This window comes from Octopus sinensis, linkage group LG24 (genome assembly GCF_006345805.1).
Source record: "Octopus sinensis linkage group LG24, ASM634580v1, whole genome shotgun sequence".
Lineage (NCBI taxonomy): Eukaryota > Metazoa > Mollusca > Cephalopoda > Octopoda > Octopodidae > Octopus > Octopus sinensis.
In genome coordinates, this window is record NC_043020.1 from 20,019,949 (window position 1) to 20,043,662 (window position 23,714).

General features: G+C 36.9%; 1 protein-coding gene across 2 annotated transcripts in view; it reads right to left on the reverse strand.

Annotated features, from left to right (window-relative positions):
• LOC115223771 (regulatory-associated protein of mTOR) overlaps nucleotides 1–21,240 on the reverse strand; it is an 84,426-nt gene extending 63,186 nt beyond the window's left edge. For both annotated transcript variants that reach the window (XM_029794432.2, XM_029794431.2), the window contains exons 1-10: nucleotides 20,359–21,240; nucleotides 15,711–15,813; nucleotides 12,479–12,639; nucleotides 10,584–10,664; nucleotides 9,611–9,757; nucleotides 8,660–8,883; nucleotides 5,795–5,854; nucleotides 4,283–4,383; nucleotides 2,476–2,620; nucleotides 953–1,133 (exon numbers count right to left, since the gene is read on the reverse strand). In XM_029794432.2, the coding sequence (XP_029650292.1) occupies nucleotides 953–1,133; nucleotides 2,476–2,620; nucleotides 4,283–4,383; nucleotides 5,795–5,854; nucleotides 8,660–8,883; nucleotides 9,611–9,757; nucleotides 10,584–10,664; nucleotides 12,479–12,639; nucleotides 15,711–15,813; nucleotides 20,359–20,553 (1,398 nt within the window). In that variant the 5' untranslated portion in view covers nucleotides 20,554–21,240. The remainder of the gene's footprint in view (nucleotides 1–952; nucleotides 1,134–2,475; nucleotides 2,621–4,282; nucleotides 4,384–5,794; nucleotides 5,855–8,659; nucleotides 8,884–9,610; nucleotides 9,758–10,583; nucleotides 10,665–12,478; nucleotides 12,640–15,710; nucleotides 15,814–20,358) is intronic.
• Nucleotides 21,241–23,714: the final 2,474 nt, after the last annotated feature.

The following is a 23,714-nucleotide window of genomic DNA, read 5'->3' on the forward strand; positions in this document are numbered from 1 at the left end:
GATTTCAAATTTTGACACAAGGCCATCAAGTTTGGGGGAGGGGGCAAGTCGATTACATCAACCCCAGTGTTCAATTGCTACTTATTACCTCTTGAACGACCTAGGCAGAATTTGAACTCAGAACATAAAGACAGACGAAATATTGCAAAGCATTTTGTCTGGCATGCTAATGATCTTGCCAGCTTACTACCTTCGTCTTAATAATAATAATTCTTTTTAACATAGCTGCAATGCCAAAATTAAGGAGGACAGTTTAGTTGAGTAGACTGACTGGATCTTTATTTTATCAATCTCAGAATGATGAAAACAGGAGTTGACTTTGGCAGGATTTGAACTCAAAACAAAGGGCTGTAACTAAATATCTCAAGATATTTAGTTCAATACTCTACCAATTCAGCCAATTCAATAATAATAATAAAGTTTCTAATTTATGCACAAGGCCAGTAATTTTGGAGGAAGTGGGTTAGTATATACCATCATTTCCAATACTTAGCTAGTACTTTATTTTATCAACCCTAGAAAGATGAAAAGTAAAGTTGATCTTGGTGAGATTTGAACTCAGAAGTCAAAAGCTGAAAGAATCCCACAAAGCACATTTTCCCAATGCTCAAACGATTCTACCAAATTATGCTTTTCTATTTCAACATAAGGGCAACAATTTTGAGTGATAAGGATATCTATTCCATTGACCTCAGTGCTCAACTAATACTTATTTTATCAACCTCGAAAGGGTGAAGTGCAAAGTCGACCTCAGCAGCGTTTGAACTCAGAACATAAAGCCAAAAGAAACTCTTCTCAGCATTTTGTCCAGCATGCTAACACTTCTACCAAATTGCTGCTTTATTCTACTAAATAATAAAACCATTACATATTGGCACAGAGATGAAACTATAGTTTCTGTGAGACATGTTTCAAATACAATGATTGTTATGACAAATGTACTCTAGATTACCTGTAATACGATTGGTAGCTGTTCAGGTGGATTCCGTGTCTCAGAACCATATGTTAGCCAAACTTGGAATGCTGTTAACTGCTGTGCAAAGAAAGTACTGTGGTCAAATTGCGTACCATCACTATCAACAATCTTAGACAGCTGACGTAAGCACATATCAAGAGCAAAATCCCAGGCAGCCCTAAAAAGAGAAAGTAAAATTATTAAACTACTATGATAGATCTTCATTTGTGTTGTTGGTAGGTTTATTTCTTACATATGATTACCAGTACCTACATCATTTTTATTTATTTATTTATTTTGTTTACTAGATAATTCCCTGCTGTGTTAACCATCCATACATTCAACTACCAAAAGGTAACGAACCCCTTTGGTCATGAATGACCATAGGATTGCACTTAGAAAGTTACCCTCCAATGCACAATTCCAGGCAAGGTTGTTAATGGAAGACCAACAGACGCCCATACATACCAGCCCCCCCCCCTCCACGTCATGGATGTTATCCAAGGGAAAGGCAAAGGGCAATAAAGCTTGACACCAGTGACATTGCAACTCATTTCTACAGCTAAGTCAACTGGAGCAACGTGAAATAAAGTGTCTTGTTCAAGAACACAGCACACAGCCCAGTCCAGGAACTGAACTCACTACCACATGATAGTGAGCCCAATGCTCTAACAACTGAGCCATGCACTTTCACTTCTACCTAGATCAATACAATTAATTTTCCTACTTTATTAACCCTTTGTATCTCTGCTTCAGTGACAGGTAATTATATCAGACCATATTCAAATATTCTGCTATCTATGAAATTACTTATTTTCCCCATTTATGATAGCACCTAAATTTTTAAATTGTAACACTTTAATAACCTACACCTAATTCTTGAATATTGAACTTACACTGACAAAAATTTAATTGTTACCAATACAGGCAGATGATACCTCCTTATTTACAAGTAAAATAATTCTATTTAACTTTTACACACTCTGCTATTTATAAAATTCTTATTATTTGTTGATGATTATATCTACAGTTTATCATATTCTAACTATTTTTTCATAGCACTAAACATGCTACCCTACACTTACTGCACCACTCTGTATATCGATAAAACTTCAGATATTCCTTTTTGTTGCATATACCTAGAAATTTACGTCTTTCTTGAAATACATCAATTACTAACTTGTATCATGATGGCAGATTCAACCTAATAGAAGTGTTTGCATCATCATCATTGCATTCATATACATATATTGGCTATACTAAATGGCTGTTGTGTTAAGTTGTCTATATGTACACTTGTTAAGGTGTTCTCACAGAATGGTGGATTTCAGAAACCAGATGAAGAACCATAACAAATAGTTAAAACACTGTTAAAACAGGCCCATCCAATCCAACCTCTTTATATTCTTGTAAAAAGAGAATGTGAAAATGATTCGGATGATGAATTTGTTTGAAATGGCATTTTTATGAGATGGATTTATCAGTAGATGACACAATAAATAAATAAAACTGCAACTCACCACATCCGATGCTGATATGTGGGGGGCAAAGGTGGGCTTGAAACTGGAGTACAGTTGTAAGATCGCATAATTCTTTCTGCCAGCAGAAAGTTGCGAAAAAGACTGGCAACCAATAAATCTTGCCTGAACAATTTTTGAAATAATTCTATAAAAGAAAAAAAAAACACAAAGGTAATTCAATAATTTTTCACCAAATAACTTTGTTACAACATTGATTTCTTACATTTTTTATATCATCATATTTATATGGGAGTCAGTAATATTCATGCCTTTTACAGGAACATAAAACAATGTAATAAACATCTATTATAGATTAAATATTGTATTGCCCTCCAAAGTAAGATTCCTAACTCTTCATGCCTCAGTCTGCTGAATTGATACAAAAAAAAAAAAAAAACAGAAATTTGCCACAAGGCAAGTACACTGCAAGAGAGATCTTCTGAGGAAGAACTCCCATCTGACAAACGTTTTGGCCCTTATACCTGACACTCTACAGGAGCTGAGCCCACCCAGGTCATGACACCTATGTGTCCTCCTGCTACTTTCCAAAATCCTGTCACCAGTTGGATTTGAACCTGGGTCATTCTTATTGTAAATTTGTGTTTCCAGGACTGTGTTTTAGTCTACTAGGCCACTCTGAAAGGCTCCACACCAACCTTTCAGTGAAATGGTTAGTGATAAAAGTATGCAGCTGTAAGGATATTTGCTCTAAAACAGCTCACTATAGTTGACAACAGAATATACATCAACTATATATATTTTTTTCTTTTCAGAAAAGCTGTTAGGGATAAAAAGCATTGACAGAATCATGAGAGTGATACTTTGCAATATTTCTCCCAGCTCTTTACATTCTGAGTTCAAATCTGTTGAGATTAATTTTGCTTTTTCTCCTTATGGTGGTGGTAGTGGGGGAGGAGCAATAAAATTAAATGCTAATTAAATTCTGGGGTCAAGAGAGTTAAGCCTCCTCCACTCAAAAATACTGTTTTTAAATTACAAACAATTCTTACCCTTCCAGTTCTATATTTAAGAGATGAGGAATTATGTACATTATTTACATTTGACAGATATTTGTCTTCCTTTTGTTTGTTGTTAACACAATGTTTCGGCTGATATATCCTCCAGCCTTCATCAGGTGTCTTGGGGAAATTTCGAACCTGGGTTCTCATTCTTAAGGTATTTTTCGATATTATTATTATTATTATTCAGGTCACTGCCTGGAATTGAACTCGGAATCTTGGGGTTAGTAGCCCACGCTCTTAACTACTGTGGTAAAGAGTACGGGCTACTAAGCCCAAGATTCAGAGTTTGATTCCAGGCAGTGACCTAAATAATAATGATAATAATAATAACAACAACAACATCGAAAAATACCTTAGGAATGAGAACCCAGGTAACTGAGTAATTATACATTTTACTCAACAAACTTTTAAAATGTTGAACACAGCTCATGAGACCCTAGTGCTACTCTTATAAACACCACACTAGAGGTCTGGAACCACAGAGCCACTGCCCTAAGGCAAACAGCTCTCTGTAGTAAACTTCTAAAAAGAGAAGCCACAGCATAATTTTCAGTTTGAAACATTCTAATCTGATATCACTAATGGCATCAGGAAGGACAATGAACAGAACTGCTTTCCATTTCTTTGACCCCCATTTAAAAACTGTTTTTATCACACAAGAAAGTGAAGAATGTACGAGAAGAGAAAGTTTAAAAATGAAGAAAACGAAATTGCAAAACAGAAAAAGATACAGAGAAACTAACAAAAGATGGATGAGGAAAAGGAGAGAGGAATGATATTCCTACCTCTTGGAAGTGTGTTCCAAGCAATAGTATCTGTAATTGCTGTGAAAATCCAGTTTAATTCACCAAGCATTGTCCGTCTATCATTCAACTGCCCAGGTATTCTACATGAGGAAAAAGGAAAAACAATAAATAGCTGTGAATGCATCTTTACACATGCATATTACGAAAGGATTCTGCAGTTTTCCCATCTACCAAATTCATATACAAGGCATTGGTCAGTCCAGAACAAATTGTAGAAGATACTTGTTCAATTTCTATGCACTGAGACTGAACCCCAAACAATGTAGTTGCAAAGCAAACTTCTTCACTACGCACTCAAGCCTGTGCATGCATATATTACAGTAAAATTAGTGCCAAGCAGTGTTTAGGCATAAGCAAAGTTTAGGTTAGTTAAAATAGGTTTGTGACATACTTCAACTGTTAAAAGGCAAATTCACTGCAGTTACTGTGGAGAAAATTTCTTTCTTATGGTAAAAATGTGTAAAGGCATATTCTAATTATAGCTATAGTTTTGATAAGGTTTGTCCAGAGTTGCCTCTCTTAGATATTTCCCATGGATAACAACTAAAGAGCTAGAAACATCGATGTCTGGGAATCCTGACAGGGGATAACACTGGACATATATGGTATTTTTATACCTTTTAACCATAAGAGAGAATTTTTCTCCATGGTAACTGCAGTGGATTTGCCTTTTAGCAGTTGAAATATGTTACAAACATATTTTAACTAACCTAAACTTAGCTTAAATATACATAAAATTATTTGCAGGATCTACAAGAACTGAGGTATTTTATTAATCAGGACTCCAAGGTATAATTAAGGAGAGCATATCCAATACCAACAGTGTGAAAAATTCTAAAATCCTAAATATAAAATTTTATTTTAATTCACCTGAAGAAAACATTTTTTTTTTACATCACGTAATTGATTTGTTCATCAATAAAAAAACAGGTCTGAAACAGCTGTAGTGAACCTCAGCCCATTTGTGTCCATAATCTTCAACATCAACATTTAATGTGCATTTTTCATGCTGGCATGAGTTGGATGGCTTTACAGGATTTGATGGGTCCACGGAGTGCACTGTGTTCCAACATCTGTTTTGGCATGGTTGATGCCATTGCTAACACCAACCACTTTACAGTGAGTAATGGGTGCTTTTTTCATGTACCAGCACAATTACATACACACACATGCAGTGAAGATGTTATAGATTTGAGTACATCAATATGAACTGGTGTCTTGAGTGTATGAGAAGGTAATTTAGTCATCTGATTAAAATAAATTGATAAAATAAGTACCAAATTGAAATAGTACTTGGACAAATGTGGTTAACTGAAACCCCTTGAAACAGATCCCCAGCATGGCCACAGGCCAATGACTGAAATCAGTTCAAGACAAATAGGTATTTGTTAAATGATGATGATGATGTTGGAAAGAAACACTGAAAATGAAACATAACTGCTATAAGGTAGATGGAGAAATGTTAGGTCGAGATTTTGAAGCTTAACTCACTTGTCAACAAGTTCTTGAGTGGCGCCAGAAACAAGCTTACCAGAATCCTGTGAAACATACCTGAAATTATAAACAAAAATAGACAACTGACAAGAACTGACTTTAAACTAATAAAAAGCATAAACCCAAGATCATATATATATATATATATATATATATATATACATATATATATATATACATATATATTTACGAGGGGCGTTCAATAAGTAATGCCCCTGACCCACTTGCAGTTGTTTGATCTAGCTAAAATTTTGCATGTGCAATTATTTATATCTCTATAGATTAAGTTGCAAATTACAGCTCTGAACTAATTGTGGTTTCTGATTTACAGGTATTTGAACTGAGTCAAGTGGGAAATGGAGCCTGTTGAGTGTCGAGCAGTGATCCGGTTTTTGTATTTGAAAGGACGCACACCACGGGGGACTTTTGATGAAATGAAAGTAACTTATGGTGATGATGCCCCATCATATGAACTTGTAAAACGCTGGCATCGTGAATTCAAACATGGTCGGAACTCTGTGGAAACAGCTCCCAGATCTGGTCGCCCCCTTCTGCCATTGATAAGGCATCTGTCCGTCAAGTTGAGGCTGTCATTTTGGAAGATCGACGCATAACTATTCGCCAAATAGCGCATGAGGTCAAGATTAGCACCGGGTCTGTGGAAACTATCATTCATGACCATTTGCATATGCAAAAGATGTCTGCCAGATGGATTCCTAGGTTGCTCACACCTTTCCAGAAGCAAGAACACGTCGAGTGCTCGAGGATGAATTTGGAGATGTGCCAAGATGATGAGTCAAAATTTTTCAAAAGACTGATTACACAGGATGAAACCTGGGTCCATCCCTATGATCCAGAGACCAAACCCAGTCAATGCAGTGGAAGCACCGTGACTCACCTCCTCCAAAGAAGGCAAGGGTACAGCCCTCCGCTGGCAAGGTCATGCTCACAGTCTTCTGGGACCAGGACGGAGTAATGATGACAGATTTCCTGGCAAAGGGTGCCACAATTACAGGAGTCTATTATGCTTCACTTTTGAGGAAATTAAGAGAAGCTATCAAAATCAAGAGGCGGGGCAAGATCAGCAAAGTCATCCTACTCCTGCAGGACAACGCTCCGATCCACAACTTGAATGTCGCCAGATCAGAAGCACAGGCGTGCGGCTATGAACTCATCCCCCATTCCCTTTCTCTCCTGACCTTGCACCCTCTGATTTTCACCTCTTCCCAGCCATGAAGTTGTTTTTGAAAGGAAAGCGTTTCCCAGATGATGCAGCCTTGATTTCTGAAGTCACGTCGTGGTTGGAGGACCAAGCTGGGGTCTACTACAAAAACGGTCTTCAGAGCTGCATCAAAGAATGGGAGAAATGCGTAACTCTGGGTGGTTCCTATGTAGAAAAAGACTAATAACTGTGCCAAGTTTCGTTGCTCTACTGCTATGGGAAGTGGGTCAGGGGCATTACTTATTGAACGCTCCTCGTATAATGGGCATCTTCAGTTTCCATCAACCAATTTCACTCACAAGGCTTTGATTGGCCTGGGGTTATATCAGAAGACACTTGCCAAAGATACCACAGTGGGAGTGAAACTGAAACAACATTATATGATTACTATTAAGGCAGCAAGTTGGCAGAATCATTAGCACACCAGGCAAATGCTTAGCAGTATTTCATGTCCTTATATTCTGAGTTCAAATTTTGCCAAGGCCAATTTTGTCTTTCATCCTTTTGGGGTCGATAAATAAGTAGGAGGTGAGGGGGGGGGGCAATGTAATCAACTAAACCCTTCCTCCAAAACTGCTGGCCTTGTGCCAAAATTTGAAACCATTATTATAATCAATTACCAGAAGTTACTAAAGTGCTGATAGTTTCATATCTTGACATTTACCAAACTGGTTTAAAATATGAGAGAGAGAAAGAGGAAGGCTTAAGCATGGCTGTGTGGTATGGAGTTTGCTTGTCAACCACACTGTATGGCACCTTAGGCAAGTGTCTTCTTATAGCCCAAGACTGACCAAAGCCTTGTGGGTGAATTTGGCAGACAGAAACTGACAGAAGCCTGACATACGTGTGTGTGTGTGTTACTGCCTTGACTTTGCACGACATGCAAGTGGGGGGGGGTCTTTCTTTTCCAATCATCAATGAAAATGTGTCTGGTCATGGGGAAATATTACCTTACTTTTGAAACAGGTGAGTTGGGGAAAGGAAACCATAGACAAATCCACCTCAACAAGTTCCATCAGATCCATGCAAACAAGGAAAAGTGGATGTTAAAATGATGATGATGATGATGATGATGTTGACAGCCACATACATATTGCCTTTGGTAATCAAGTGTTGTTTGGTTACAGGTCTGCAACAGGCCAATAATTGCTTTCACTGCATTTTTAACAGCAAGACTGACAATGTTTATATCATTTGCCAATGCATCATAAAAATTAATTTAAAATAAACAGATGCTTGCATAGATACTCACCCCCATGTGTAAATACATACATACATATATTTGCATACATTAGAGCTTTTAAGTGTTTCATCTTTCTTATTAATGATTTTCCATATTTCTTTACTAGTCTTGTTTAGTTTGGAACAATAAGTACATTAATATTTCTAGAATTCTTTGGTCTCATCTGAATGAAAGAAATTATAGCAGTGTTTTCTATTACTGCATTCTGTAGTTTCCCCGCAAGGATCATGAGAACAATCTTGTAACCAATAAAATCAGCATCACCAGGTTTAAAATTTATTTATAAGTTTTTAACCATTAAATCCCAATTACGTATATACGATAAGCTTTTGCACAGTTTGTGTTTATCAAATTCCATACAGTCATGCCTAGGCCCATTTTACTGAATTAAACTTACCATGTGAGCGCCATTTTGATTGGGGTGGTGAGGCACGAGGTAAACACATCTGCTGGAAGTTCAGGGTTCATAGGTAACAGCTCATCTTTACTACAAGCGGCTAACTGGATACAGTTACTCATAGACACTGGGGTGGAAGCTGCCGTTGGATTAGTAGTTGATGACACTGAAGAACCACTGCTAATCTCTCCAGTCACTGAGGAATTATGAGTACTCATCATTGCCTGTAAATAAATAAAGTCAGAATGGTAATAGTGTGAGAGGAAAATGGAAATGATGGACAGAAAAGAAGAAAAAAGTAAAATGAAAACAGTTCAAGCTGGAATAGAGGAATTATGTATGGAGGTCTCCACCAAGTTAATTGAACTTTGTATACCTGCTAAGAATTTTATTAACAGGAAAAATAGATTACTGACATTAGAGACAAAAAGTAATAATTTGGTAGGATATTTGCATCTGAATACCTAGACAATCCACAATATCAAAGAAATAGAATCTTTTTTTTTACATAATTTACAAGTGAAATGGACTGCATGCTAGCAAAGAACAACAAATATAAAAGCAAACAAACAGTGTTTCTTTATAAAAGAAAGGGACAAAGAAAGAAAACAGATTATAATTGCAGTTTTCATTCCCCAATTTACAGATAAATTTCAGTTCAGACATTTTTGTTTTGGCTTTTTGCACACACCATGTCACTAGCTCATTGCCTGATTTTATTTACTTTAATTTATATAATTAATGTTAATTTTATTTTTTAAAGGCAAGACAATATAAAAAGGAGGATGTACAGGCATTTGAGGGAAACTGAGCCTGAAGGAAAGGCAAAACTGTTGACATCAGTTATAAAAAAAAGAGCTTGCTCATTGATAGTAGGGTGTGGAGTACCTAGTGGCAGCAACAACAGCAGTAGTAGTGTTTGGGTTAGGACAGCAATTCCAGATAACTCACCTCTCTTTCTTGTTCTCTCTGAGCAGAGAACTGTTTAAAAGATTCCACAATTACTCCAGCATTAGAACAGTCATAAACATAAATAGATGGACTTCCCATCCAGCTCTGAAGATCATATATAGACAAAGGAATATACTGCGTGTATGTCTGAAAATGGAGAAAAAAGGAAATCAATAAAGGATTCTAGAAGATTAGTTTCCCCTCACAGCAGCTCTAAAAAACCTGCCTACCACAACAGAATTGAGATCCTAAAACCAAGGTGTCACATTGAAAGCATTGGTGTGGGTGCTGGTGCCACGTAAAAAGCACTGGTGATAGTATCACATAAAGAGCAACCAGTACACTCTATAAAGTGGTTGGCATTAGGAAGGGCATCCAGCCATAGAAACCAAGTCAAAACAGATTATGTAACCTGGTGTGGTCCCTGGCATTGCCAGTTCCTGTCAAGCTGTCCAACCCATGCGAGCATGGAAAAATGGACATTAAATGTTGATGATGATGACGATGATTCCACTTCATTTCTTCATTTGTTCTCAGAAAATTAAATGCACTCATTAAATAAGCAGCATTACATTATAATTCTCACTAACCCCAGACCTGATTCCAACACGTTAATATATTAGGGACCAATATGGTGACAAGTTGGCAGAACTGTTAGCACACCAGGCTAAATGCTCCAGTGGCATTTCGTCTGTCCTTAAGTTCTGTGTTCAAATTCTGGCAAAGTCAACTTTGCCTTTCATCCTTTTGGGATCGATAAAAAAAGTACCAGTTGAAAACAGGGGCCAATGAAATCAATTTACTCCCTCCTCTAAAACTGCTGGCCTTGTGCCAAAATATGAAATCAATACATAAGCGATCATGCAACAGTTCTGCATTAATATGTATCAATACTACACCAAATCCCAGACAACTCTGCAACCAATTCCTTCACAGCATTAATTAAATGCTAAATATACAAAACTACACTTACTTTATTAAAAACCCAAATTTCTCCATTTGATGTTGGTTTTGGTACTCCATGACCATTATAATGGAACAGGACTCGCTCATCCTGAAATTGCAAGACAGACAAGGGCTGAAACATTGATAAGCAGTAAATGACATGTTCCCACTATTCTATATCATTTACAAACTTGACAGAGACAAGAAAGGGGAGGGGGCAAAATGTGTAAGAATTTAATTTTTGCTGATGTCAAGCTGATCAATACAGCCACTGAACCACAAATCAGTTATTTTTACAGTAAAAAGATAAATTTTGACTGACAGTTTCTATTACCATCTACATCAGCATAATGGTGTGTTTAGTGTTCAGATTACTCTGTTAAATGTAATGCTTTTTTGCAGTTCTATATTTAAGAGATGAGGAATTATGTACATTATTTACATTTGACCTCATCTTGTTTGTTGTTAACACAACGTTTCGGTTGATATACCCTCCAGCCTTCATCAGGTGGCTTGGAGAAATTTCGAACCTGGGTTCTCATTCCTAAGGTATTTTTCAATGTTATTATTATTATTATTATTCAGGTCACTGCCTGGAATCGAACTTGGAATCTTGAGGTTAGTAGCCCACGCTCTTAACCACTACGCCATATGCCCGTGGGCTGGTGGCATTATATTCAAGCCAGGTAGTATTAGCTTTGAGTCTCTACATATGGCGTAGTGGTTAAGAGCACGGACTACTAACCCTAAGATTCCGAGTTCGATTCCAGGCAGTGACCTGAATAATAATAACATCGAAAAATACCTTAGGAATGAGAACCCAGGTTCAAAATTTCCCCAAGACACCTGATGAAGGCTGGAGGATATATCAGCCAAAACTTGTTAACAACAAACAAGATAAGGACAAATATCTGTCAAATGTAAAGAATGTAAATAATGTAATGCTTTTTTATTTAAATTGTTTTGAATTAATCATGTATTATCTTATAGCTTTGAGGTTTCAATGATACAATTGTTTATTTTTAGAATGCCAATGTAGGTTAGGTGTAAGAGGCTAGATATGGCCAGTTTGAATGTAAAATATGTAGAATATTTGGGCCAGATATGGCTGGTTTAAACACAACATCCATTTTGGTTTGGGTTGTAGAGTTGTGCAATGTGCATCTTTGTACATGTTTCAATTAGAAATCACACCATGACTGTAATCCAATATCCTGATCACTTCTTACAAAGCCTTTCTTGGTCTACTTCTACCCCATCCCTTTTTATCATTATCAACTTGCCTTCATTTTATTTTCATATTATATAAACAAACATGGTCATCTTCTCAGAAGATGTTTGCCAAAGTCTGTCACTTCGAAAAATAACAATAACCAAGAATGAAAGTTTTCTGATCAATTCATTTCTTTTATGTTTAGAAATATCATAATTAAAGAAGGCACGCATATGGGTGTTCAGTTAAGAAACTCACTTCCCAACTATGTGGTTTTAAGTTCAGTCCCACTGTGCAGCACCTTGGGTAAGTGTCTTCTACTATAGCAATAGGTTAACGAAAGCCTTGTGAATAAATGTGGCGGATGGAAACTGAAAGAAGTCCATTGTGTGATTGTCTGGGCTTGTTTCCATTTGTGCTCTACAAAAGTTATTGTCATTTCTCCCATCAACAAATTATCTGCTCGCTCAGCAACTACAAAGATGTGTGATATGAGAGATCCCTTACATGAAAAACAACCAATGGTTAGCAACAGGAAAAGTATTTGGCAGTAAAACAATACCGGTATGCTAGCATGGAAAATTCAACATAAAACAAAGATCAGGACAAAGGCTTTGACATTCTGCTGACGGTATTCTAATTCATGCATTTATGTTTGAAGTGTGATGTCATTTAACTACTGAATCAAATAGAATGGAATTCTATTTTACTTTAGCATTTCTCCTCATAGTTGTACAAAGTTTCTTGACTTCATCACCAGTTGGATCCAGGGATTGTTTGTAACGGGCCCGTGGCTGCCATCTATCATACTGTTGGTGGAGACGATTTCCAATAGTCTCTAAAGCTTTTGGAGGACTCATGGAAAGAGGATCTGAAAAAAAAATTATTTAATTATTCCATGAATTTATGTAAAGTAGTGTGTGTATGTGTATGTGTGTGATGATGATAAATACACACTTCAAACATTGGAAAGTGAAGAGCATACAGTATGTCCAGACTATCAGACTGTTACATATATAATTAACTATTGCATACCTGAATGAGCAGTATGGTCTTCATATGTAGCCATGTGTATCAAGGTTGGTCATATCCAGTCAATCTGATGATAAATCAAACCAACATGTACCTATTCAATCATGATTGACTTAGGACTAACACAACAACCATCAATCTACTGGATGTGCATGTGTGTGTGCATGCGCACCATATAAATATATGACTGGAAGAGGAATGGGTTCTTCCAGTTTTAAAATACTCAAGGTATGTTGTATGTAATGAAAACACTACTACAACTGTCAGAAGTTGAGAACCCTCAGGAAAGAGAAAGGGATGTGTGTATCATGTGATTGACCAGACCATTGAATGTTGTTATATATTACTGGTCCCCATGGACTTTGCATCATTTTAGCTTTCAAATGATGCCATCCTGCTGGCAAGGTGAGCAGGCCAACATTCCTCCAGATGGAGCAACATGAAATGAAGTGCTTTGTTCAAGAACACAACATGCTGCTCGGTTTGAAAAATCGAACCCACGATCTAGCAATTGTGAGTGCAAGACTTTAACCACTAAGCCACATTCATATATATATTTGTTATATGCAACAAAAGTAGTATTAGATTAAAATAGCAAATTTACTGTGGTATTTGCCCAAAGATAATGTTTCTAACGGACTTGCTGTGTTTAAAAACACAATATATTGGAAGCAGATGAAAATCATCTTAGCAGTGGCTGGTGAGAACACCAGATGCATTTGTGCCTCACGGGTATTGTCAATAGCATGTACTTACAGCCAACTGCATGTCTAGGTGAAATTTGTTGTCAGTGATATAGGAAAACAGTAAATAAATAATTACTGATGATGTGAATAGCCACACAGCTGAATAAAAATCCTTTATACGCAACAGAAGCAGCATTAGATTAAAATAGTCATGAGAAGCAACTCGAATTGTTATAAAATACACGTAACTCCAACCAAATGTGTTGAGTGCTACTTTATTTGTTCACATGAACATACACATATATACACAAACATATTTTTTTACTCTTAAAAAGTAAATATGAGATATGACATCTACTTAATAGGGAAATCCAGTCACATATATGATATACCATACAATGCTATGATAAAGAGATACTGGAAAACAGAATGGAATAAATAAGTAACATAGTAATACAAAAATGTATTGCAAGGGCAGGAAAGACAAAAAATATTTTTTAAATGCACTGATTGCATTTATTTGTGTACTCAATATTTAATAATGTTTAATCCCCTTAGCTGTAAAGCTAATGAATTCATCATCATTTTACATCAGTTTCCCATGCTGGAATGAGCTGGCCAGTTCAACAGGAATCAACAGATCAAAAGACTCAGTCTTGTTCCAATGTCTCAGTTTTGTTTACATCTACAGCTTGATGCCCTTCCTAACACTAACCACTTTATAGAGTATACTGAATGCATTTTTCATGGTACCAACACAACTGAGATTGCAGAACTAAAGGGGCTTCTTGAGCCCTGCATTATTGCAGCTCAATTTGAACTACCAATCATTACTGACTGTATTGGGAGCTTATTTTGCGGTACCAGCCTTAGTGGAGTTGCTTTGTAGCTAGCAAGGTGAGAGAGACCCACACAATGGATGGGAAAGATTTATTGTTGTGAGAGAATGATAGTGGAGAGAGTAACAGAAGGAACAGTGTCCAGAAGGGCAATGTCAGGATTAGTGTGAAGGAGAGGGGACAAAGTGGTAACGAGTAGGTTGAATAGGTGAAGCCTGTGATGGAGTGTGTCAATCTGCATACTATGCCTACATGGGTTGGAAGGGTCAAGAATTTTCAAACCAGTTCTGAATAAAGTTACATAGGTTTAGTGTTCAGAGAAGATGGTAGGGGAGAGAGAGTAATAAAGACAGCGTTAGAGAAGGGGGTAGTGAAAGAGAAAGAGAAATGGATGTCATTGGGGTGGGTTATGTGAGAGAGAGAGAGAGAGTGTTATACAGTGATGGGATGGTAGGAGATGCATTATTCTTGCAGTCAATTAACAGAATCATTACAACACTAAAATGAAATGCTGTGCAACGCTTTGTTACATTCCTATAAGTTCAAATTTCACCAACATCAACTTTGTCTTCCATTCTTCCAAGAAGTCAATGTAATAAAATGCTGGTTAAAATAAAGTACTAATTAAGTATAGGGTCAGTTTAATTGAATATAAACATTCCTCAAAATTAAGTTTTTTTTTTCCTTTTTAAAAATCAATATTTCTACATCAATCTACTGTCTTGAATCAAATAATTCTGAAAATCTTGACATTTATTCAAGCTACTTTTAAATTTGTGTCTAAATATCCTAATTTACAAAATGAAGAAAAAAGATTGGAAAATAAGTTACATCCTCTGATGTAATAAAAACAATTGCAAAAAACACATAAGACACACACACATATATACGGTGTCCCAAAATTAACTATCTATTTTAATGGCAATTTTTTTAAAGAAACTGACAGAATTTTGTGTTTGTTAATTATGACACCAAAGCAAATAGATTTATAAATCTTGCAAATGCACTCTATTTGTATCCCTACAAATTTCAAATCTATCTTTAGCATTGTGAAACACATTTTGAAGCACTTCAGACATTATCTCCTGCACTGCTAAATGTGTTCTTTAAGTTCAGCCAAACTATTGCTCCATCTTGGGGATGGAGGTAGAGAACATGAATGCTGCAAAATTGAATAAAAGCTGTCCTGGACAGACAAGCAGGATCTAACAGGAAAGAAAAGAAAATTATTTTAAAAAATTATAAAATTATAAACAAAATTAAAAATTTATACATATCTAACACATATTAATCATGATAAACATAAATAAAAGTGAATTTTAAAAAAAATTGTCCAATTTCACTGAAATAGATAATTAATTCTGAGACAAGCGAAAGTTACTCACCGACCCAACATTCTAAACGAGCACAAGGAGAGGTTTTCACAACATCAGGAGGGTCCACTCCAACGTTCAAACATAATACCAAGGCAACACTGACAGTTTTCATCTGAAAAATAAATATCACCAAAACAGTTGTTGAATATGTACTTTCAAATGGTTTTCATTCTTAACACCAGATCCCTTAAAATGAATTAAAACTGTGTTTTCATAAAGGAGAAAAAGAATAATTTCATTATTAACCATTCACAGAGCCTACGAGGTTCTCAACTGGGATCCATATGGCCCTTGAGGACCTCTTATAAGATTTTGTTATTAAAATTCATCTGCAATAAAATTGGTTATACTTCTACGATACACAAAATATTTTAATTATTTTTTATACAATTCCTAATAATGTTTAATTATAAAAAGACAATATAATTTTTTAAACATCAAATGGCTAGGAGGGTCCATATGAGTAAAATAGGAACCAAAGAGTTCATAAGTAAACAAAATAGTTGAGAAATGCTGCTCTAAATGTTAAAGTACTGACCATACGCCAGGGCTCATTCAACTCTCTCTCCTACGACAACAGTAACTCTCACTTCTAATGGGTCCACCTAAACTCACTCATTTCATCCATCTCTTCTTCTCCAGTAATAAACTATCCAAATCCCTATGCTAAAACAACCCTCTTCCTTTCTCCTCCGTCTCTGTGTCTTCCTGGAACTCACCCTCACTGCAGATTCAACAACAACTACCTTAACCCTATCACCCAGTATCTGAAAACACCACACACTGTTCTTTTTTTACTAACAACAAAAAAATGCCCCATGAAGAGCACACACTTCTGAATTGTACATATATGTTTGTGTGCATCTATGTTTTGACATTTACATCATGGTTGTAAATGAACATCACCATCAAACAAGTGGTGTTGTTCATTTCCAGGTTTCCATGGTAAATATTACCTTGCCTGGAAATAGGTGATGGTCAACAACAAGAAGGGCAACTGGCCATAGAAAATCTACTTCAACAAATTCCACCTGACCCATGCAAACATGAAAAAGTGGATGCTAAATGACGATGATGATGGTAATGATGATAATGAGGATTCAGGTTTCTCTCAAGCAATTCAACATCCTTGCATCATTAAGAAATTCATTTCCTAACCATTTGGCCTTAGATTCAGATGCACAACACTTTGGGCAAATGTCTTCTACTATAGTCCCAGGCCAACTGAAGCTATGTGAGTGGATTTGGTAGACTGTGTGTGTGCATGCACAAATGTATGTTTGCTCACATCTGCACTCGCTTATACAAACATCACAATATTCAAGCAGTGTTGTTTCTGGCACTTCTGTCAATAAATCATCTGCTGACTTATCTTTGAAGCCATATTGAATAAGAGAAACTTATTCTATTTGAAAACCAGGTAAGGGTTAGCATTAAAGAAAAAGGCTTTAGGCTGTAAAACAATGCTTCAATAATATATTTGTATAACCCATGCTTGCATAGAAAAATGAAACTAAACAGTCAAGATTTCTCATTCCATTCCTTAACTTGCACACCAAACCATATTTGAAGACTTCATTGATGAAAATCAGCTGAACTATTTTAGCCATACTACCACACCATGTGCTGGGTGGGGACCAGCATGCCAAAGAATAGACCCAACATCTCTTCATGTTGTAAACAGTGACTAAAAGAGGCTGAGGTAGGATTTGCAATCTGACATTAGTTAAAACCTTCATCAGTAATGACTACCCAAACAGACCCATGAATTGGAGGGTTGTCACTTGAGTGGGGCAAAGGTGTCATTCGTCAAGATTAGGGAATCACCAACAAATGGTGGATGCAGTGAAACACTGTTACACCACACACACACCCATATTACTACTTCTGTACCTTAGCCACTGTTGCCAAAGGGAAAACAGAAATGCAATTTTCACAATGGATGTTTCAATACCTTGCTTCCACACCCTAAACTTCGTCTTTAGATCTGACAGTGACTCAGCTATTAAGCCAGGGGCAGCTTGTCTTGAACTCCTCTGTTATTGCCTGGAGGACTACAATGAATAAGAGTGGAGCTGAGGACTGATCCTTGGTGAACCCCTCCTTCTACTTGGAATTCTTCACTATACTCATTGCCAACCCTCACCTTACTGGCAGTATCCGTATACAGGGCTTGTATAGCTCTTACCAACCACTCATCTATCCCCAGTTTCTGCATTGATCACCAGATAATGGATTGGGGGAACCTGTCAAAGGCTTTCCCCAAGTCAACAAAAGCTAAGTACAGAGGTTTATCTTTGGCTAGGAATTTCACCTGCAGTTGCCTTATCAGAAATATAGCATCAGTGGTGCTTCTGCCTGGCACAAAACCAAACTGCATCTCATCTAGACTAACTCTCTCCCTAACTAGTTGGGCTATGATCCTCTCAGTAACTTTCATCACCTGATCTAATAATTTGAATATAGTTTAGGTAATTAAAAAGTACTTGCACTAAAGCAGTTGACATATACAGTGAACGTTATATTGCACTGAGTGCTGACCTCAATCGGCACGATTACCATTGCCGCACACAGGCCACCAAATGAATCACTGCCATAAACAGTTGATGTAAATATATGCTGAACCATTGTTGTATGCTAATTCCTGATCTCAGTTGATGATTACCTAGTCATGGAGTTAAAAAGAAATTAATTGAAATAATCAAACAATATATTTCTTTAAAAATACAATAATAAAAGGGTTATATAAGTGTATAGGGTTTACATAGTCATTTCACATTTGATACATTTTACTAACTACATTGCAAAATCTTACAGATTATTCCAAATTGGCAACCACAATAAGAATCCTAACAAGCCAAAGATTCTCCATAATCATTAACCTAAAAACCTCATCAATACTCAGAGCACTCTCAGTCTTTTAATGTTACTCATGCTCTCCATTGACTTTCTATAGAATGAAAGGGTAGAGTAGGCACTGAGACCAGTGGATGGAGAGCAGGGGAACAGCTGACAACACACAAGATGCCTGGCACCCATATTTTCTTTTGATGAAGAAGAATATAATAGCAAACATAGATTCAACGACTGATATTCATAAGGAAAGGGTGAGTAAAATGTTGCAACATGTATGGCGTTATTCTTTTTTTCTGAGGGGACAAATAACCTAAGTTACTAAGCATAACTCAGATTTATAAAGCAGGAAGGGGATAATAATCAGTGATTTTTATGCTTTTCAAGGTCATAACAAGCAATCAGTTACCTATATGGCACATCAAGTATCGACCATTGTTTCTTTTGTCCAGCCCAACCACCATTTTCATAGATAAATCGACCATAGGATATTACTGGTATTCTATGTCCTAGCATTCACACTATAAAAGGTTAAACCCTTTAGCATTTAGACTAGCCATACCTGGCCCAAACATTCCACGTGCTTTATGTTCAAACAGACCAGATCTGGCTTCTTACACCAACCTTACAATGACATTCTAAGAATATACAATCCCATTGGCGAAATCTCAAAGCTAATGCATGATTAATTCAAAACAATGTGATTAAATACGTACTACATATGACAAAAGAATCTGAATATTAAAAGGACTCCAAGCTGAAGTGTCAAAATCCTTTTTCCAACCTTTTACTGAGAACATCTCCACCAAAATATCCTCGAAAGACGGTTATTTGTCCCAAAGTGATTGCTGTTTTTTAGCCCTTCATCAGATCTGATTGACCAAAGACTGCTTTTTGTCTATCTAGACCTGCACTGTCCAATTCGCAATTTTTATCTATTAAGGGGGGGGGGGTTGAGGGAAACGTTTCTGGGATTATTTCGAACTGGCCGAGCAACGATGCAGAGGCTTCCTCTATTTGTTCTAGATCGGTGACAAGTGGTTTTAAAAGATTGAAAATGAAGGTAAAATATCAACAAGTCTTCATGTATCTAATTTATGCCACATTAATAATAAAAGAGTAAAATAACTAAATATAATCCCCTTTAATATTCAAAGGTTATAAACCGTTTTTAGTTACAGGTTCTGAAGATTAGTGGAAGTGACATTATGTTTGTATTTTCTAAGAATATTAATTTAGTTTGTGTCAGTAGAGTTTGACAATTACCGCATGCCTGGAATGTTTCATTTCCGTCCAGCCATCCTATTTGGCCATCCATCCATCAAAGTTATCTATTAAACCTATCCGCTCATCGGTGTTACTCACTCATCTAAAAGCACTATTCTCCTATGTACCCCACCCGCACCCTCCTATCCATAATGAAACGACCTAAAAACACATCTCGAACACCAACAAATAAATTACAAGACACATGAAGAATATCCATTACGTTTATCCTGAATTTCGGATTTGTAAACTAATGGGATGGAGTCATCCAAATGATGGGTTGCTTACAATGTCGCAGGAATCAATAGTTGTTAAACATTTATAGTTCGAGGGGAAAATAGTAGCCTAAGATACACGAGATAAACACCCCCAAAAGATAAATGCTACATACAGATAGTTATATAGTTTAAAAAATGAACAAATATGAAGACGTACAAGTAGTCAGATTGACTTGCAGACAGATCGATATAAAAGATGGGTAAATGGGTTATTAGGTACGTGGAAATGAATTGTTTAAATAGATATAAGAGAGACCAACCCTTTCTTTCATCCTCCATGTCTGTGTCAACACTTCTGGAGCTAAAATCTTCTCCGTATGGCGACTTAGATTAAAAGCGAGTGGAAGTCTTCGGTCGGAATCTGGAGTTTCTTCTTTCTCATCCTCATACACTTTACTGCTACAACAACTTCGACTGTCATCATTTACTGAATTACTGCTACTGGTGGTGGTCATCTTTGTCTCATCACACGAAGGGCGACTCTTCTGCTTTTCGCTTGATAATGTTTTTGCTCGGGTCTCTTTAGTTGACTTCCTCCACACAGGCCATCATAATAACAGCGAGGATGATGATGATGATAACAAACTCAATGCACTTCTAGTTTCAACTTCAGCCGACCTAGCTACAGAACAGTTTCCCACCTCATCTCCACTCTCCATCTTCATAGAGAAATTTATGTTGTTTTTATATTATCCTTATCATAATTGTTGTACTTTATGATGATGATGATGTTGGTAGTAGTAGTAGTAGTAGTAGTCGTAGCCAGCTGTATGTTTTTCTTGTAGTTGTTTTATCTCTTGCAGAATTTACCCGTGCACATGTTTAATATATTAAACAAAGTTTCTTCAATAAATATTACAAATTAATTATTTGCATTTCTTCTCCCACAATAAACATTATTGTTCTTCTTCTTACAAATTTACATTCACAAAATATTTGACACTAGAATGATGATAATAATAATAATTAGATTTTTCTATGAAATTATCATCATTTCCTTTTCTTTTTTCTGTAGCATTGATGAGAATTTGGTAATATTTACAATCAAGAAAGAATTTCACATCACCAACTCTACCCAATTCACACGTTCTCCGTCATATTGGTTGGAGGATATATTACAGATGTAATGCAGCTCGTTTAATAGACACATGACCTACACTTCCGTTTCCGCTTCCGGGCAAAACCGGGTTGGAAGCTGAACGTAGCCGATGTGCAGCAGGGGACGATTTTCCTCCCTTCCACTCTCCCTCTCTTAATCTCTGTGTTTCTTTTTCTCTCTTCCTTCGGCGTTGAGGATAAGTTGTAAGGCATTCATGCAGAATAGAGTCATAAATTATATCTTGCGTCAAAAACCCGAATTTCTTCTAATATGTGTTTTAGATTTTGTAGATTTCGTTCTTTCAGTTTTGTTTTGTTTTTCAGAGGGATTTTTGGTCCCTGCTCCCTTTCTTTAATTTTCTTAATTTTGACTTTTTTTTAATTGTTTCGGTTTTAAAATATCTGACATTATGATGCTTCAAAAATATGTGCAACTTAAATTTGAACAAGTTTCCGAAATAATTATTTAAACTGAAAAATAGCATCACTCCTTTTTTGCAGGTTCGTAATCTACAAGGCTCAAACACACACTTTCAAATAAATTACGGTTTGGGGCACACTAGAAAATTTCTGACTCTATTCTCTTGGAACACCTAAGGAAGATAGTGAAACGTTACGTATCAGTCGTCGAGGCAATGCAGATAGGATTGGAACTCGAGACAATGGATCTCAGTTGCAGTTTCCCCGCTCTTGCCATTAGCCTACACAAATTAGTTTTTCCATTAACAAAACACAAAAGTTGAATAATTTTACGCAAAGAAGAGGTTTTTAATCCTTTCCTTAACATTAGCGAAATAGCATCCCGCACATTGCTCACCGGAAACCTAACTTTCCGACAAATAATTTTTTTTCTTTTGTTAATCCTCAACTGATCGAAGATACCTGTGATCAAAGGCGTTTCAACCGTAACGATCTCGATACCGTCTTGTATATCTGGCATTCTTGTCGCCAATGTGTCCTTTTTAACACAAGGAGGTGTAATTTGAGGGAATTCGGTTGCAGCTAGTATTTCTAGCAGAGGTGCATGACGGCAAAAATCTGTGAAATCTATGGTATCTTATAAAAAGCATTAACATCGGAAATGAAAGTAAATGATTCGGTCTAGGAATCGTATCCTGTTGGGTCAACGATACTTGCTCGTCAGGGTTCGTCACAGGTGACCTTAGTACTAATCGTATTAATAAAAATGCAAAATGAAACAGCTTTTTGTACTGAGTGAAGGGCAGATAGAAAGCTTTGAGATGAGTTGTTTAGTCCTAGATCAAAACTGAGCAGATTTATGATCAGAGATATGCCAGTTGTCTTTGGCGGACGGGGGGAGAGGTCTAGGACTACATTTTCCAATATATTTTTTCCTTACTGAAAACAGTAAGATGTGACTTGAGGGAGATTTGGTTAATTCTTGAAGGTCGAGAAACCACGTAAATACACTCTGTACCAGACACTCTTTAATATGTTACGTAGTCTAAGCTAGTCTTAATCAAGCCGAACATTCCAGCTGTGACCAATCCGTATATATGACTACATTTGCTCAATTATTCCCCTCAATCACCAGTTTAAGGTGAATGTAATGTGAAAGATGTTTGGCTGCTATTTCTAGCAGGTCATGCAATCATGAGTAATGTTTAAGGATTTGTCTCCCTTTGACTTCATAGCAACAAAATAAGTCAGTTGCTGGCTTTAAAGCAGTGGTTCCCAAAGTAGATGGTATTGCCCCCTTGGGGGCGGTGGAAAGTTCCAAGGGGGCGCTGAAGAAAAATGGGGTGGTAATGGAGTAGCGATTCCTGTAAAAATGAAATAATGGGTTCATTAGTTTAAGTTTTATTTGTGAAATACAGTTGCCTTGAATTTGCTTCAGAAAGAGGTCTATGTTTGTGATGGTTAGTTGGGATGGGAGCGCTAGGAATGTGGCTTGGATATCAAGGGGGCAGCAGCCCGAAAAAGTTTAGGACCCACTGCTTTAGGGTATATTTCGTATTCTTTTCTACTCTAGGCCCAAGGCCCGAGATTTTAGGGGAAGGGGAAGTCGATTAGATCGACCTTAGTACCCAACTGGTACTTAATTTATCGACCCCGAAAGGATGAAAGGCAAAGTTGACCTCGGCGGAATTTGTACTGTCTTTATGCTCTGGGCTCAAATTCCGTCGAGGTCGACTTTGCCTTTCATCCCTTCGGGGTCGATAAATTAAGTACCAGTTGTGTAAGGAATCGATCTAATCGACTGGCCCCTTCCCCAAACATTTCGGGCCTTGTGCCTAGAGTACAAAAAGGGTATATTTCATATTATTTCACTTGTGTTAATGTCTGAGATAGGGGTGGTGAACTGGCAGAATTGTTACCTTGCCGGAAAAATTCTTAGCGGCATTTCTTCCGACTTTACATTCTGAGTTCAAAATGCCGCCGAGATTGACAGAATAAGTACCAGTTAAACAATGACTAACCCCTTCCCCTGTGATCAATGTGGACATGGCGAAAGCGAGCATCCGGAGGAGAAAACTGTCCAAGAGGAGCGCGAATA